Source organism: Danio aesculapii, chromosome 9 (genome assembly GCF_903798145.1).
Source record: "Danio aesculapii chromosome 9, fDanAes4.1, whole genome shotgun sequence".
NCBI lineage: Eukaryota > Metazoa > Chordata > Actinopteri > Cypriniformes > Danionidae > Danio > Danio aesculapii.
In genome coordinates, this window is record NC_079443.1 from 34,085,162 (window position 1) to 34,100,503 (window position 15,342).

At 36.1% G+C, this 15,342-nt stretch overlaps 1 protein-coding gene across 1 annotated transcript; it reads right to left on the reverse strand.

Annotated features, from left to right (window-relative positions):
* Nucleotides 1-1,165: 1,165 nt before the first annotated feature.
* On the reverse strand, nucleotides 1,166-10,584 carry casq2 (calsequestrin 2). Its single transcript, XM_056464758.1, is given in 13 exon segments — nucleotides 1,166-1,395; nucleotides 1,486-1,560; nucleotides 1,648-1,748; nucleotides 1,871-1,925; nucleotides 4,831-4,876; nucleotides 4,964-5,061; nucleotides 5,063-5,095; nucleotides 5,223-5,254; nucleotides 5,257-5,309; nucleotides 6,675-6,784; nucleotides 6,878-6,983; nucleotides 7,633-7,708; nucleotides 10,075-10,584. Coding segments are annotated over 13 exon segments (1,236 nt in total). The 5' UTR covers nucleotides 10,316-10,584; the 3' UTR covers nucleotides 1,166-1,185.
* Nucleotides 10,585-15,342: the final 4,758 nt, after the last annotated feature.

The following is a 15,342-nucleotide window of genomic DNA, read 5'->3' on the forward strand; positions in this document are numbered from 1 at the left end:
TCTTACTTAATTGTTTCCCAATAGTTGTGTTTTTCCATTCCACATGACCACAGCATCAGTCTTTTGAGATTTTCCCCACTGTGCGACCTGTTATCCAAAAAGTTATTTTAGGGCCAAAATGATATTAAACTTAATCTGTTGCCATGTGGATGCACTGAATAAAAAGATTTAAGATTATTTCTTGAATTTTACTAAAAATTAAAGTTAAGTGGTTGTAAACAATTTTTTTGGGCCTGAATTTACACCAAAAAATTAAGTTGAAACATTACCAGGCCTAATTGTTTGTTTAAATTCAACCCATACAAATTGTTTGCAACAATTTAGCAGACATCATTTTTTTTCAGTGTGGGGCCTTAGTCCGAAAAGAAAATGTACCATAGCGTGATATACTGTACACTAAAAATTAAAAGTTCCAAAAGAGAAATTGCAATAAAAAGCCATTTTTGGTTCCACAAAGAACCTTTCATTAATAAAATTATTAAAACATCCAGTTTTTTTGTGTAAGAACAAAAACTAAAGAAAGATCCAGAAAAATATATAACAAAAGATTCTCAAAACAGATAGACATTTTAAGCCCACAGTGGTTGTTCAATCGGATTGTCAAATTATGAGAATATATTTGTGCTCACATAAAACAAAAATAATCCACTTGTTATAGTACGTCACAGCACAGTGCTCGTAATAATGTACAGTAATATATACTGACACTGAGCAGAAGAAACAGTTGAATTAAGTTTTTTTGGTGTTTATGCGCTCACAAGGTACTCTTAGAGTTCTGATTGAACTCTCAATATTCTGATTGAACTACTGAAAGCATATGGTCTGTTTTTGAGGATGTTTTTTGGTATTTTCTGGACTTTAAATGAGTCAGGAACTTTTCTGTCTATGGAGGATGAGGGAGCTCTCAGATTTCAACTAAAATGTTTTAATTTTTTTTCTGAAGATGAACAATGCTATGATGGTTTGGACAACAACAAGGATGAGGACAATTTTGGGGTGAATTAACACTTTAAATAGAGCTTCATGGAAATGATTCCAAAGTAATGGTCACCAGTATAAATGAAACATTTTTCTCTTGTATCGTTTAATGTAACATTAAGAACACTATGCAGTTTATCCACTGATGTACAAAATGATTAGCTTTTGAAAGACAGAAATGTTTCTCAGATTTTCACAGTATAGGAGTTATTCATCATCATCATCATCATCATTGTCATCATCGTCATCATCATCATCATCGTCGTCGTCGTCGTCATCATCATCATCATCATCATTGTCATCATCATCATCTTCTGTGTTTACTGTTCCAGAAAGGACATCTTCTATCCAGTTTTCCAGCTCCTCAGCTGTCGGCAGCTCATCGTCATTGGGTATCTCCAACCACACACTATCCGCCTGTCCGCCATGAGTCAAATGAAGGTTAAGTCAGTATTATTTACTTATAAGAATAAAATAATAATGATATAATAAAAGTATTGCACTTACATCTGTAACATTAACCACGCCAATCTGTGGTCTAAAGAGGTCTACCTTGAAGGTCATCTCCCAGTAAGGAATGAGCTATGAAACAAAATGTGAACATAAAGAGAGCTTAAAAGAAAGAAACTGTATTTTCTACTGTCATGACTCTATCCAGATTTTAGTCACCAATGGGAAGTTGTCTGGGTCGATCCACACAATGCTCAGGTCTGGGTTGTGTGTGTTGTCTCTGGCGACTTCCTTTAAAATCTCCAAGAATTCAAAACCATCTAAAAAAAAATTAAAAAATTAATTTATATATATATATATATATAAGGTCAAACATTTATTTCTTTGTAATTTTATGCATCATTTGGTTTATAAGGAATTATGTATGTGAAAGTGCACATACCAGGGTCCTCCTCTTCAGCAAAAGCTACAATGTGAATCCCATTCAAATCATCCTCCTGTGAAAAAAGGATCATTTATTTCAGTTTCATTGATTTACGGAATCTGCTATATTCCTCCACTCCACGTTATCAAGTCAAGTCACTTTCATTCTATAGAGCTTTATATGAGATCCAAGCTTTATATACTAAGCTTTATATAGTTATTTAGAGCTTTAAATATAGATTATCAAAGACACTTATCAATGGTCTGAAACTCATTCATAGAGGGGCCGCAGCTCTGCATCGTTAGCTTAGCCACCTCCAACTCACACCTGCTTAATAGTCCACATATATACACTAGATATCACATACGGACCCTGAGTATACGTCAATAACACAGCCACATTTGTACAGTGCTCCCAGCACAAAAGTCATTCAACCGCACTAGTCAAGACAGTGTGCCAATGTGAAGATGCTGGACTTTAGTGCTGTGTACGGGTGTAGTCATGAGCAAACAAAAAAATAAAGCACAAAGGCAGAGCATTTCATAGGTAAGATTTCGTTTTTTACGTTTTTGTATGTTATGAATTTATGTGCTCAACAAGGAGCGTTATTGATGATACAGTCACTTACTGTATTCACCTTAAGGCAAAGCAGCACCAACTTGCACTAAATGCTAGGCTTATGCTAGTTTTGTTGAATAAAAATCAGCAAACACTGTAAATTAAATATGACAACAAGATGCTGTGGTGCTAGAAACTTGTGTTATTGCCGGCTAAGTGAACGATTCTTTCATAACGGAGATTCATTCACAAACAAATCACTCCCTATGTTAGAATAAGAAGTGAAAGCAGGAAAAGAGGTGTGTTTCAGGACACGGATTTGATCAAATTAACAGGGAGGGTGGATAGTACATTTCCATACACACAAACACTCGCTCTTTGTCAGTAATACCCGTGCGGTCACTTATCCATCGATTAGAGAAGTGATGCTAAATGATCATTTTTGTAATTAAAAAAAAATAAATTGAATATTGACAACCGGGAAAACTTTAGATCATAGATATATATGTGTGTATGTGTATATCTCTGGCTCTGGATATGACCACAGTCCTCCACTGCAGCTTGGTCCCGCATTCATTTCAAAGGAGAGCTACCCTGTACTAAAATGGTGGCTCTATTGACACATTCCTTCTAATAGACAACAACAGGGTAGGTGACATCTAATGTAAATATCTATGAATAATCCATAGTAGTCTTGAGTACCTTGATTATTTAGATCAGTTGTGTTTGATTAGGGTTGGAGCTAAACTGTGCAGAGCTGCAGCCCTCCAGGAAGCTGCGTTTGAAATGGCACACTATGCACTCATGCACTATGTACTTATGCACTCAACAGCATAGTATATGTATGTAGTGTCGTCCCAAATGGAACACTAATGTTTTTTTACAAAGCAGAAATTCAAACCATTTCCCTAATGACTTTTGACGGTTGCCAAATCAGTGAAATAAATGACAAAACAACCAAATAATACCGCATGGTAGAACCGCATTCACCATCAGGAGGCAGCTATAATCACTCTCGTAAGAGAATTTTGCTTTCACCATCCAAATAAAGTTATCCAACTTGTGCGCCTGATAGCTCCGCCCCTTCCGTGACGTGAGCAAACCTGCGGTTGTTGAGTGTCCATCATTACACGCTTCATTTTACCGGTCGAATGAGTGCATCATCCGGGTAATTAAAGTGCACTTATTATTTTTAGAGTTTTCAGTGTGATCATACTACTTACACTATTTATACAACAAAATGTCGTTGAATAGTGCATAAGCATGCGATTTGGGACGCAGCTCGAGACCTATGCTTTTCATGGATGAACAGGAAAGGTAACAGGAAAGGCTCGGGGGGGCTCCGGTCTTTATCCAGACCACAACTGGATCTATACCAACACAGAAACAGCCCTTGTTCTTCACCAAAGACCTTGAGACAAGCGTTTATTAGAGATTCTCATTAGAGACCACAGTGATGAGACAAACCCCTACATATGGCCATTTTGAATGCACCATGCCAGAACTGTCTCATACCTGCAGTTGTATCAAAAAACTCATCAAAGCTACTTATAAGCCAGTTGTCGGCTAAATTGAAGCCTTCTTCTTTTGCTAGAGCAGAGTAGAAATGGTCCCTCGGACTGAGCCTGTTTGTTTTCAAAGGTTTTTTACTCTGTTTATGTCTACTTTGGTTTGCTTAGTTGAGATTAATTGAGCTGTCATACAACTGACTCACACCCCTCATCATAGACATTTGTGCCTCACTACATAGATTGAACACTGAACTGGCTTCCATTGCTGTCTTTAATAGAACTTGACATTGAACTTTTCAAATGTTTGAATTTCACACAGTAACTGATAGTTGATTCTACTACTTTGCCTGCCTGTGTAAAGTTCATTTGACACAATCAGTATTTTATAAAGTGCTAAGGATATAAAGGTGACTTGACTTAACTATATTTAGCCAGACCTACAGATTGACAGCAAGTGTCAGGACTCCATCAAAATTTTTTATTGATAAGGACCAATGGGCATCTGATAGATATTTAAAGTAATCATAAAGAGTCGATGATGTGAACTTCACATACTTTGAAAATATAATGTTTAGTTGATGACGTTAAGCATTTGACGCAATAGTGAACATTTCCATGAGGGATTTGTTTACAGACTGCAACACATAAAATATCTGGAAATCCTATCAATTATCAATTTCCATCAATCTAATCAATTAGATCAATTTGTGTGACTCAATTCTGATGTTCAGTCAAAAGTCAGCATGATGTCTGAGGCTGAAAATATGTTTAAAATATCGGAAGATACAAGATGCCACAACTGACACAATATTAGAATCAAATATTGTGAAAACTAATTTAATTATTATACTCAAACAAAAAAAAATAAATCTAGAGTCATTTAATTACAAATACAAAAATGTAGCTCACCCAGGTCTCAAACATGTCCTCTGCCTTAAGCTTTCTTAGAGTTGGTCTGTGGATAAAAAACCATGTATGTAGTATGAGATGCATTTGCAGTATCTGTTTATCTTTCAGAATACTATTAATGTAGCTGCCCTACCTCCTGTGTTCAGATATGAAGGCCACCAGCTCTTCTTCTGAGTGGGGTTTGTCTGGAATGGTTACTGGTTCCTCCATGAAGGGCTCATAGAAGTCCACCCTCATTCATCTTCAGAGTCAGCTCTTTAGCAACCTACAAGGTAAAAATAAAAGCAAATTGTTTACCACTAATGGCTTTCCAAGAATTGTCCACTCCACTAAATGAAAATAATAATAAAGATCCCCAGAACATAAACAGCATATAATAACATAATACTCACAGATTTCTCAAAGGTGGCAAAAAATTTGATAAAGGCTGAAACTGTTCAGCGGCCTCTTGGAAGCAAGATAATCTTGAGGAGAAATGAGAAGAGAAATAATTTATTTAGTTATCATTTTGTTTTTAAAGGCAATGGTAAAGCTATAAATTCTCATTCATTCATTCATTTTCCTTCAGCTTAGTCTCTTTATTCATCAGAGGTCACAATACACATCCATACACACTCATTTACTATGGCCAATTTAGTTTATTCAATTCACATATACCACATGTCTTTGGACTGTGAGGGAAACCGGAGCACCCAGAGGAAACCCCCGTGAACACAAAGAGAACTCATGCACTGTGAACTGGCCCAGCCAGGACTCAAACCAGCGACCTTCTTGCTGTGAGCCGACCGTGCTAGCCACTGAACCACTGTGTTGCCCGCTGTAAATTCCCATTTGATTGTAATTGGAAACATTAATTTGGGGGTTGTAGATTAAAGGAATGGTGAAAATATGACCTCTAAAGGTCAACTATAGCTTGAAAGAGTAGTAGCCTTGAATGTTAAGAGAACTGATAAGGTCTCATTTAAATTAAAACCCCAACAGTATTTTGTAGCAGTCTTTTGAGATTTCCCCAAAGGACCTTTCAGGGAACAGTTTAATTTATTTAGTAAGACTAAGGAACATTTATTAACACAAAGAAAGTACACTGTAAAGAATATTTTGTTGAATAAAAGTATTCCATGAACATTAAATATCCTCATGGAACCATTAATCTAAAAAAGCATTTAGCCTAACAGAGTGACTTCATATAAATGACCTACAAATGTAGCTTAATGAGTAGTAGCCTACAATGCTCCAGAGAGTTTATGCTATTTCAGTGTACTGGAATGTACAGACATTTAATAATGCTAACATATATTACACTGAACTCTCTTAAAAATAGTTATTGTAGCAACACAACAATAGCAGCATTTTATTTTCTCAAACCTTTCAGTGAACACTTTAAAAAATTACGTTTTCCTAGCATAAAAATAGTTTAATAACCTAAAGAATCTTTACTCAGAATAAAAAGACAATAGAAAGGTTTAATGGATATTAAAAAATCTTTATAATACCACAAATGCCTAAAGAAACTTTATTTTTAACAGAGAACTCTAACAAGTAGTAGCTTATTATAAATGACCTTGAAATGTTAACTATAGCTTGAAAGAGTAGTCTACAGTGTTCAGAAGACCTCATGAGGTTTCAGTGTAATCTTTGTGCACTCTAAAGAACTCAATGATTCCATGGATTTAAAGGCTCTTCATGGAACCACTGATGCCAATTAAGAACCTTTATTTTTAAGTGTATATTAGTTCATGTGCAGAGATCATATGACTGCAGCTAAAGGATAAAATTGTCTTTGAACATTCAGATACCTCCTCTCTCTCATAGTTTGCGCACAAACTATGAGATTTACCTCACGTTCAGACTCATGACTCTTGAAAAAGCCAATGAGTTTGATGTCTTCCTCCATACGGTCAAAAGCTCGTAATTCCAGAGCATTGTCAATTATCTCAACCGGATCTTCTAATAGCTGAAATATGAAGAATGCAATAAAGTTAAAATGACATTGAAAGGTAGTAAAGATAATTAAATGTCTGGATTTATGATAATACAGATTCTTTACATCCAAAAGGAATTCCACAAGAGTGTCTGCAGAGGGAAGTCCATCAAATTCGATCACACGGTCATCCTTAAAGATATAGACGCTACCCTCCTCATGTAAACCTTACAATGAAACACATGGTCAGTCTGTGTATAGCCTAATCTATAGTGTATCAGTATCAATGTACTGAAAAAAACAGCTTAAACAAGCCTAAGCTGGTTGGCTGGTTTTAACTGGTTGTACAGCCTGGTTTTAGAGGGGTCACTTCCTGCCTGGTCTTAGCTGGTCAGGCTGGAAAATGACCAGCTAAAACCAGCTTGACCAGCCTGGTTTAAGCTGGACATAGCTGGTTTTGGCTGGGCTCCCAGCCTGGATAGTCTGGTCAAGCTGGTTTTAGCTGGTCATCTCCCAGCCTGACCACCTAAGACCAGGCTGGAAATGGCTGGAAACCAGCCTGGAAGTGGCCAAAACCCCTCTAAAAGCAGCCTGATTGACCAGCTAAAACCAGCCAACCAGCTTAGGCTGGTTAGACAGTTTTTTTTCAGTAGGGTCTTGTATTAAACTGCTGTATTTTTTAGAAGGAGATGTAATTAGAAATCTAGGCCATTATATATGCATCATGTGTCCATAATACTGTCTTTATTTCTCTAATTCTTTTAGAAAAACGAAAAAAAAAAACAATTAACCAATCAAAATTGAGTTTTTTTAATAGTGCCATGAATCAACGAATCACAAATAGTCTGTTAAAGTAATCTGAGATGTTTTGCCTCACCTAGTTCTTGGCAACCTTTGCATCTTTCTGGGAGTCAACCATTCCAAAGCCAATATCCTTTTCCTCCAAGACTTGAGCAGCTACTGTGGGAAAACAAATTAATCACAATGGAGCACAATGAAACTAAAAAGCCTGGTTTTAGACCACAATATTTCATTAGTATGTTTTTACGGCCCTCCTTTTGCCTACATGTGTATGACAAGTGAATGACAAGTCCTGCACAGTGGCCAGAGGGATTTTCAACCATTCTTCTTGTGTGCTGGTGGGGGGAAAACATTTCTTGACTTGCTTCTCCAAAAACACCCCACAGTGGTTTAATAATATGTAGGTCTGGTGACTGTGCAGGCCTTTTGAGATGTTCAACTTCACTTTCATGTTCATCAAACCACACCTTCACCAGTCTTGCTCTGTGTTTTTGTGCATTATCATCCTTAAGCTGCGGTCACATTGGGCTTTGTGTGTGCGAAATTCTGTCGTACGGCGCTGCGAAATGGGGCGGGATTAAACAAGGTAATTAGACATTAAAAAAGCCAACGATTGCTCCATGTTTTAAATTTCTGTCCAGAGAGGTCTTGTTTTGATCCTCGATTGATCTCATGCAGTCAAGTGATGTGATTTCGCAGGTTAGAGTTCACCAAGCTTGAACTTATGCAACCGCAGCAACATGCGAAACTTGACGCATGACCCTGCGTTTCCGGTCTGACGCATTCGCGTGCAATCAATGGAAGTCTATGGGGAGAAAAGTCAAGTGTGACCGTAGCTTTATACACAGATACGATGTTTGAACAATTGGGTACACATGGTCTTCCAGAATGGTTTGGTAGTCCACACCGTAACTCTCTCGGATGTGGGTAAGACAGTGAAGGTGGCATCATTAGAGAAAATACATGTATTACATTGGCGACAGCCCAAGAGAGTCGCTGCTGACACCACTGAAACCATCGTTTAGGATTGGCATGAGTGACCAATGGTTTGGCTATAGCAGCCCAGCCATTATATTGACCCTGTGGAGCTCCCAACAAACAGTTTTGGTGGAAACAGGAGAGTTGAGGTGCACATTTAATTCTGCAGTGAGTTGGGCAGCTATGGTTTTATGTGTTGGGATACAATCAGGGTTAGCACACAGACATTCCTTTTAGACAGCTTCCTCATGCATACGCAGTTACTCCTGTTGGATGTGGTTCATCCTTCTTGGTGATACGCCAAAAAGGAATATAATATGTATGTTATTGTAAACATGGTTTACATTCTATGAGACAGAAGCCCCCTCCCAATAATAAGGAACAGTTGGAGGCCACAAGTTGGCATATCGGTTGAAATGATTACAGACTTTCTTTAGAAACATTACAGTATGTACTGCTGAAGTAAATATTGTAAGTACACAGAGTACACATTGACATCATTGTCTAGATAGTGAACCTGTGAGCCATGAATTTGGAGTAAAGGAGAGCACTTATGTAATCATTTTAGAAGTTCTCTTGGTTCCATACCCGTTGTGTTCTGCTTTCATAATGATATAAGTATTTATAATGGTTGAATTTTAAAAACAATTTGCTTGGACCCACTTTCACAAACACACATTCAGATATTCAGAAAGCCCTTAGAAGCTATCAGGTGGACTGAAAATGAAGTGTCTGATTAACGTGATGACTTTTTTAATCCAGTTAAATACAGAAGTGAAAAAAATAGAGCCATGTGAAGATGGACATGACAGTCAGCTGCAGTCCCAGGGCCTCTAAGCATTTTAGATATTGCAAACATTGTAGCTGACATAATGTCGAAAAAGTAAAATCAAATAAATTGTTTACAAATATTTTTATGGTAATTAAAATATATATATTTGATAAAAAAATTTATTGAAAAAAGTAAGATGACCGATCTGGTTTATTTAATACTGAAAAAGGTAGCATTTTACGTTGATGGTCCCCTTCTGCTGACTTTTTAAGCAAATTTATCGCTACATTTCAACTAGCAGTCTCACAACATACATTCTACTTTTACTTTGCAAGTGCATGACAACTTTATAAATTATACTTCCAAAAATATATAAATTATTATCAAACCAAACAAATTATTGAAAAGAAATGCCTGAAACCAGTTTAAACCAAAATATTTTACATTACATATATTTACATTTTTATTTACCACTGCCAAATTGTTGAAGGCCCTTTGCAATGTATCTGCACTGTAAATGTATAGCTGTAAAAATGTAAAACAGTTGTAAATCTATTGCTGCCTTAAATTTTTTTGTCATTTCAACTTGTTTGAAACCAACTTCAGACATCAACCAATTATGTTGCCTTACATTTTTAAGTTGAATCAATTACATTTTCTAAGTAATTTCAACTCAAACTGTCTTAAAATGGCAGTTTGTTGCTGCTTTGCTCCAATAAACATGCCATTCAGTCTGTTTCCTATCATATATTCTTTCTTGCCATTTCTTCACTCACCTCCAGCACTAGTTCAGTCAAATGCAACTGTTTCTGAAGCTCTTTGGCAGCCGGTGGAGGAGCATGGTAGAACAGACACAGCATGTCGTATTTCTTCAGAGCTTTGCGGTAGTTCTTATCATCTATGTCCAGGACACGGTCTTCGCCATCATAACGAGGGAATTCGAGGCCTTTCTTAGCACTGGCCAGAGTGGAGAAGCCCATAGAGGCAAGCAGCAAGATCCAAATGGTCTGCATGGTCTATAGTATCAAAGACCTTTCCAAATAGAATCTGTGTCTCTTCATGCAGCTTCACTGGCTATTTGACACCTCTGGTATAGAAGTGTTATAGAAGTCAATAATTGTTATGCCAACTGCCCAGGCCTTCTTCCAGAGGGTCAAAAAGTCTGCAAAATGAAAAGTCAGCTTTCTTCAGGCAAAAACCTTTGACTCTCTGCCTTCTCTCCTGAGCAGAGACAAAGAGTGGCTGATTGTGCTGGTAATAGGATGGGAGAGAGCAGGCAGGATACCTTACATAGCAGTGTCCCTCTAACCCATTTTTAGGAGCCCAGTTGTTTCAGAGCTAAAAATACCTCAGATGGAGTAGCAAAGGAACAAGAACACTAGGGAGAGTGATTAGACCAGTTAATTTGACATTTGATGCTGAGAGGTGGAAAGAGTGATATGAAGACTTCACTGCAACATAAGACAAGAGCAAATACTCCCTTTCCAGTATGTGTGTGATAGAGACGGGAAGGTTAGAGTTAGTTATAAAGTCATTGAGTGTACTGTAAACTGTAACTGGACACTTGCTTCTTTTTGGTCAGGTATGCCCCTCTACATTTGTCTGCAAGTTAAGCCGACACTTTACATGCGCTGATATGACATTGATTGGTTTTGTTGGCTCTGAAAAGTCATTAACACAGGGAGAGATGACCAAAAGTCTTATTTAGAATCACACATGTTTTATGTGTTTGGTTGTTCATTTACACAACATTTATCTTTATTCTCATTCTTGGTGTGTACGACTTTTGAACACAAAATATAGTAGTTTGGGAGTGTGGTTTACACATCACACAATTTTTTTGCTTAAAATGTAAAACTTTTTTAAACAAAAACTACAAAAACAGCATTTGTGGGCCAACAGGACCATATGCACTGTAAAAAAAATCTGTTAATTATCAGTTTATGTATTTGTGATTCCCAAGGGCTTTCTGTTTATTTATGGTTGTAAATTGCATTATGGGATATCGATCTCTGTTCTGTCGACTTTTTGGCATGCTGGGGGGGAGGGTATATTTCAGTGACTGACAATTCATAGGAGGGCCGTTTCAACATTCAAGCACAAGAAAAAAGTGATATGATTGGAGCATCTTAGCACAACAGACATTACCTGTCACAAGTCAACAAATCAGCATGTTTTTTTGGCTTCACACAACTGCTGAAATATATCTGTGGCTGTTTAAATTTAAATAGTCATAATAATGATAATAATATTTATTTTCATTCTGTCCCAATTAGTCACAACCAATTGTTGCTTTACCAAAAGTTTAACAGATAGCGCAAGAACAGCAGAAAGCAGTTTGGGTAACTTTACTGACTTCACTGGCAATTGTTCTTCTTAGTATCTTTTTTTGTAAAACTACAACAAAGAGGGGAAAAGTGTGTATATATTCCCATTCATATTAACATGTTCAATTCAACTAGCAGTAAAATGTACATAGTTTTCATAGAAATCTCAATACGCATATGAGGAAAATCTATTAAATCTATACCATATCGAATATTAGCAAAATTCCCATATTTGTTACCACCATCATAACGTGTAAGCCTTGAAAAAATGTTGCTTCAACAAAATACATATCAAATAAAATTGATTATAATCAAATAAGCCTTGAATATTTACAAAATAGAGCACTTACAGACATATATTTCAGCGTTTAAATCAACCCCAGAAAAAATCTGCATGTGTATTACTCTCAACCGCATGCTGAGAGAACCGAAAGTAAAATAAATACAGTATAATAGTGCTGAACTTTAAACATCCAACAGGTGGGGGGTCAAAAGGTCAAAACCACAAGTGGCTATATGGACAACATAATAGTGATTCAAAAACACCAACCCAGACTATATCACTTTAAACTATAAAAATTTTTAATAAAAGTCGGCGCCAGTGGTGTGTGGTTAGTGCGTCGACACATGCACTCCAGTGCTCTTGGCAGCCCGAGTTTGATTCCCGCCTTGCGGTCCTATGCCGATCCTTCCCCTCTCTCTGCTCCCCATGCTTTCTTGTCAATACTGTCCTGTAGTATTGGTGATTGTGTCCTGTATAAGGTGAAAACCCCGAAAATTATAATTTTTTTTTTTTTTTAAAGTCACTTTTTTAACTTTAAAGGTTTTGGAAGAGAGATCAAGGTCCCATAATGCAATTCAAAACATAAATAAATGGGGAAAAATAAAAACATGAATCACAAAATATGGAAAACTGCTAATTTACAGATATTTTTACATTGTGCGGATATGCATTGTGTTTCTTTACCAGGCAACATTGCCAACTAGTGGCCTGGCATGAGTGAATGAGGATCATTTTGACAATGTTGCATGTAAATCTTTAACAAAAAAAGCACTTTCAGTACTTTTGAATTAGTAATGCACTGTAAAACCCAAAAAGTTAAGGTAACTCAAACCATTTAAGGAAACTGATTGCAACAAACCATTTAGGTTAAAAAAATCAATCATAATGAGTACTGTAAACTTAATCCATTTGAGTACACGAATCAATTTGACCACAGCAAAACCCAATTAATGAAGAGAACTCAAACCAAATGAGTACTGTAAAACCCAATTAGTTAAGGCAACTCAAACCGTTTGAGGAAACCGATTGCAACAAACCATTTAAGTTCAAAAACTAATCTACAGTTGAAGTCAGAATTATTTGCCCCCCCTGTTTATTTTTTTTCGCCAATTTCTGTTTAAGAAGAGATTTTTTTTCAACATTTAAACATTTCTAATAAATTATTTCTTTTATCTTTGCCATGATGACACTAAATAATATTTGACTAGACACTCAAGACACTTCTATTCAGCTTAAAGTGACATTTAAAGGCTTAACTAGGTTAATTAGGTTAACTAGGCAGAATAGGGTAATTAGGCAAGTGTGTTGTATAACAATGTTTTTTCTGTAGACAATCGAAAAAAAATATATAGCTTAAAGGGGCTAATAATGTTGACCTTAAAATGTTTTTTTTTTTAAATAAAAACTGCTTTTATTCTAGACAATAAAACAAATGAGACTTTCTCTAGAAGAAAAAATATTATCATACATACTGTGAAAATTTCCTTGCTCTGTTAAACATCATTTGGGAAAATATTTTGAAAAGAAAAAAAAATTAAAAGGGGGGCTTCCACTGTAGAGTGGGCTTTCACTGTGAGTACTGTGAACTTACTCTATTTAAGTTGAAGTAATGAGATATTTAAGTGATTAAGTCCGAAGGAAAGGGAATGAATGAATGCATGTATCATACTGTTATAGTTAAATTTATGTTTTACTAGAACACTAGATGTCGCTGGTTACCTATTTGGGATAGTGCACAGTTAATGCAGTATCAGCTTCATCTTTAATTATTTTGAGCAGTGGAAGCCTGTTTTCATCTCAATAAAAGTGATACAGTTATTTTAAAAAGCTGTATTTCAAAAATTCAAATCTCAAAACTTACAACCGAGTCTACTTTTTTCTGAAGGGAATAGCCAGGCTAAGTAAAGTTAGTATGCTCGTCAAATAAGATGGCTTTCTCGTCGATAACGGTAACAATAAATACTTTAAAATGCATGTTTAGTGAGTTGATGTTAAACACCAAATTTTCTGATAGAAGATGAAACTCGAAGTGACTCGGCATGCCATTAAAGAAGGAACCATGAGCAGTGGATGCAAGCGGGGTAAGTAGGCTAATGTGTTTTTCTTAAAAGTTTTTTATTACTGTAAACTTTTTTGGTTTTGCGATTTCTTTTAGATATTACAGAATTTAAACTTTTTTTAAGAGTAGGCTAGCCGTGCAGCTCTGTCGTAGGAAAGTATTTTACAGTTTAAGCCTAAGTGTTAGCTAACGTATTTGCAGTGTTCATGCCGTATGTTATTTTGCGAAAGTTGTTTTTTCAATCTTTTTTTAATTAATGTGAATACTTTCATCATACAAAGTATTTTTCATAAGTTCTTTTTGTAGACATTGTTTTTTGGGTTTTAGACTACAATAGGATAAAATATCAATGATTTTGTAAAAACATATTTATTGAAAAGTTGCATATCATAAAATGAAAATATACTAAATGTAAACCACTTTTCTTCAAACACTAACTGAAATTGTATTTAAATAGTTTACAACTTCAACAGCCAAGAAACTTAAACTTCTAAAATTTGTGTTTAGCTTATTCCTTAATATTTATTTCCTTTTCATGTGTCCTTTCATTTTCTTTTTTCCCTTATCTCTCTTTTTACTTTTACAAGTTATAGGTTTAATACTTACATTTAATTCATAATTCTTAATATGAGTGCTTTTTAAATTCAGCTGCAACAGCTCACCAATGCAAACTTTTGCAGGAGTTTGTTTGGCTCCTGAACACCTTCCGCACATGTACAATCGCTTGTGAAAAGATTTTTCCACATGTCCCACCATGTTTTATTTTAAGTTTTAAATACCTGTTCCATTTGGTGTCTTTCTGCTACAAAAGAAAACAATGTAAACATGTGGTGCACCGTGGTGGTGCTTTTTGTGTAACAGGCTGGAGAAGGGGCTGACTGCCTTATATGATACTTTTTCTCTATCAGCCATCAGTGTTATGCTTTGGAGTACACTGAAGTGAGCAGCTGACACATTTACACCCGCGACTACTGCAATGCGGGGGTGTCAAAAGGTTCGAACAACACCAATGTTACTTGACCTAACAGGCGTATTTATTGAACAAGTTGTAATAATGGTGTTTCAATAAATTATGAATTATTGCAGGAATATTAATTATGATGAACACAACACTTGTTTTAGCACAGGAAAGCTTGTGTATATTGAAGAAAACTCAAAACAGTGGTAATGAGCAGGTTTCAGAGCTGGGTCAGTAAGTGCAGGTTAAAGGAGAACATGAGGGAGACTCAAAGGAAAAACTGTCCCTGGAGCACAGGTCTGAGTTTGAGTTATTTTTACACATTAGAGACCAGGACTAAGGGAAGGAATGTACTTTTGTGTAGTTCTGGTGGTACAAGTGTGGCTGGTAAGTAGTCATGAGACTGAGATCAG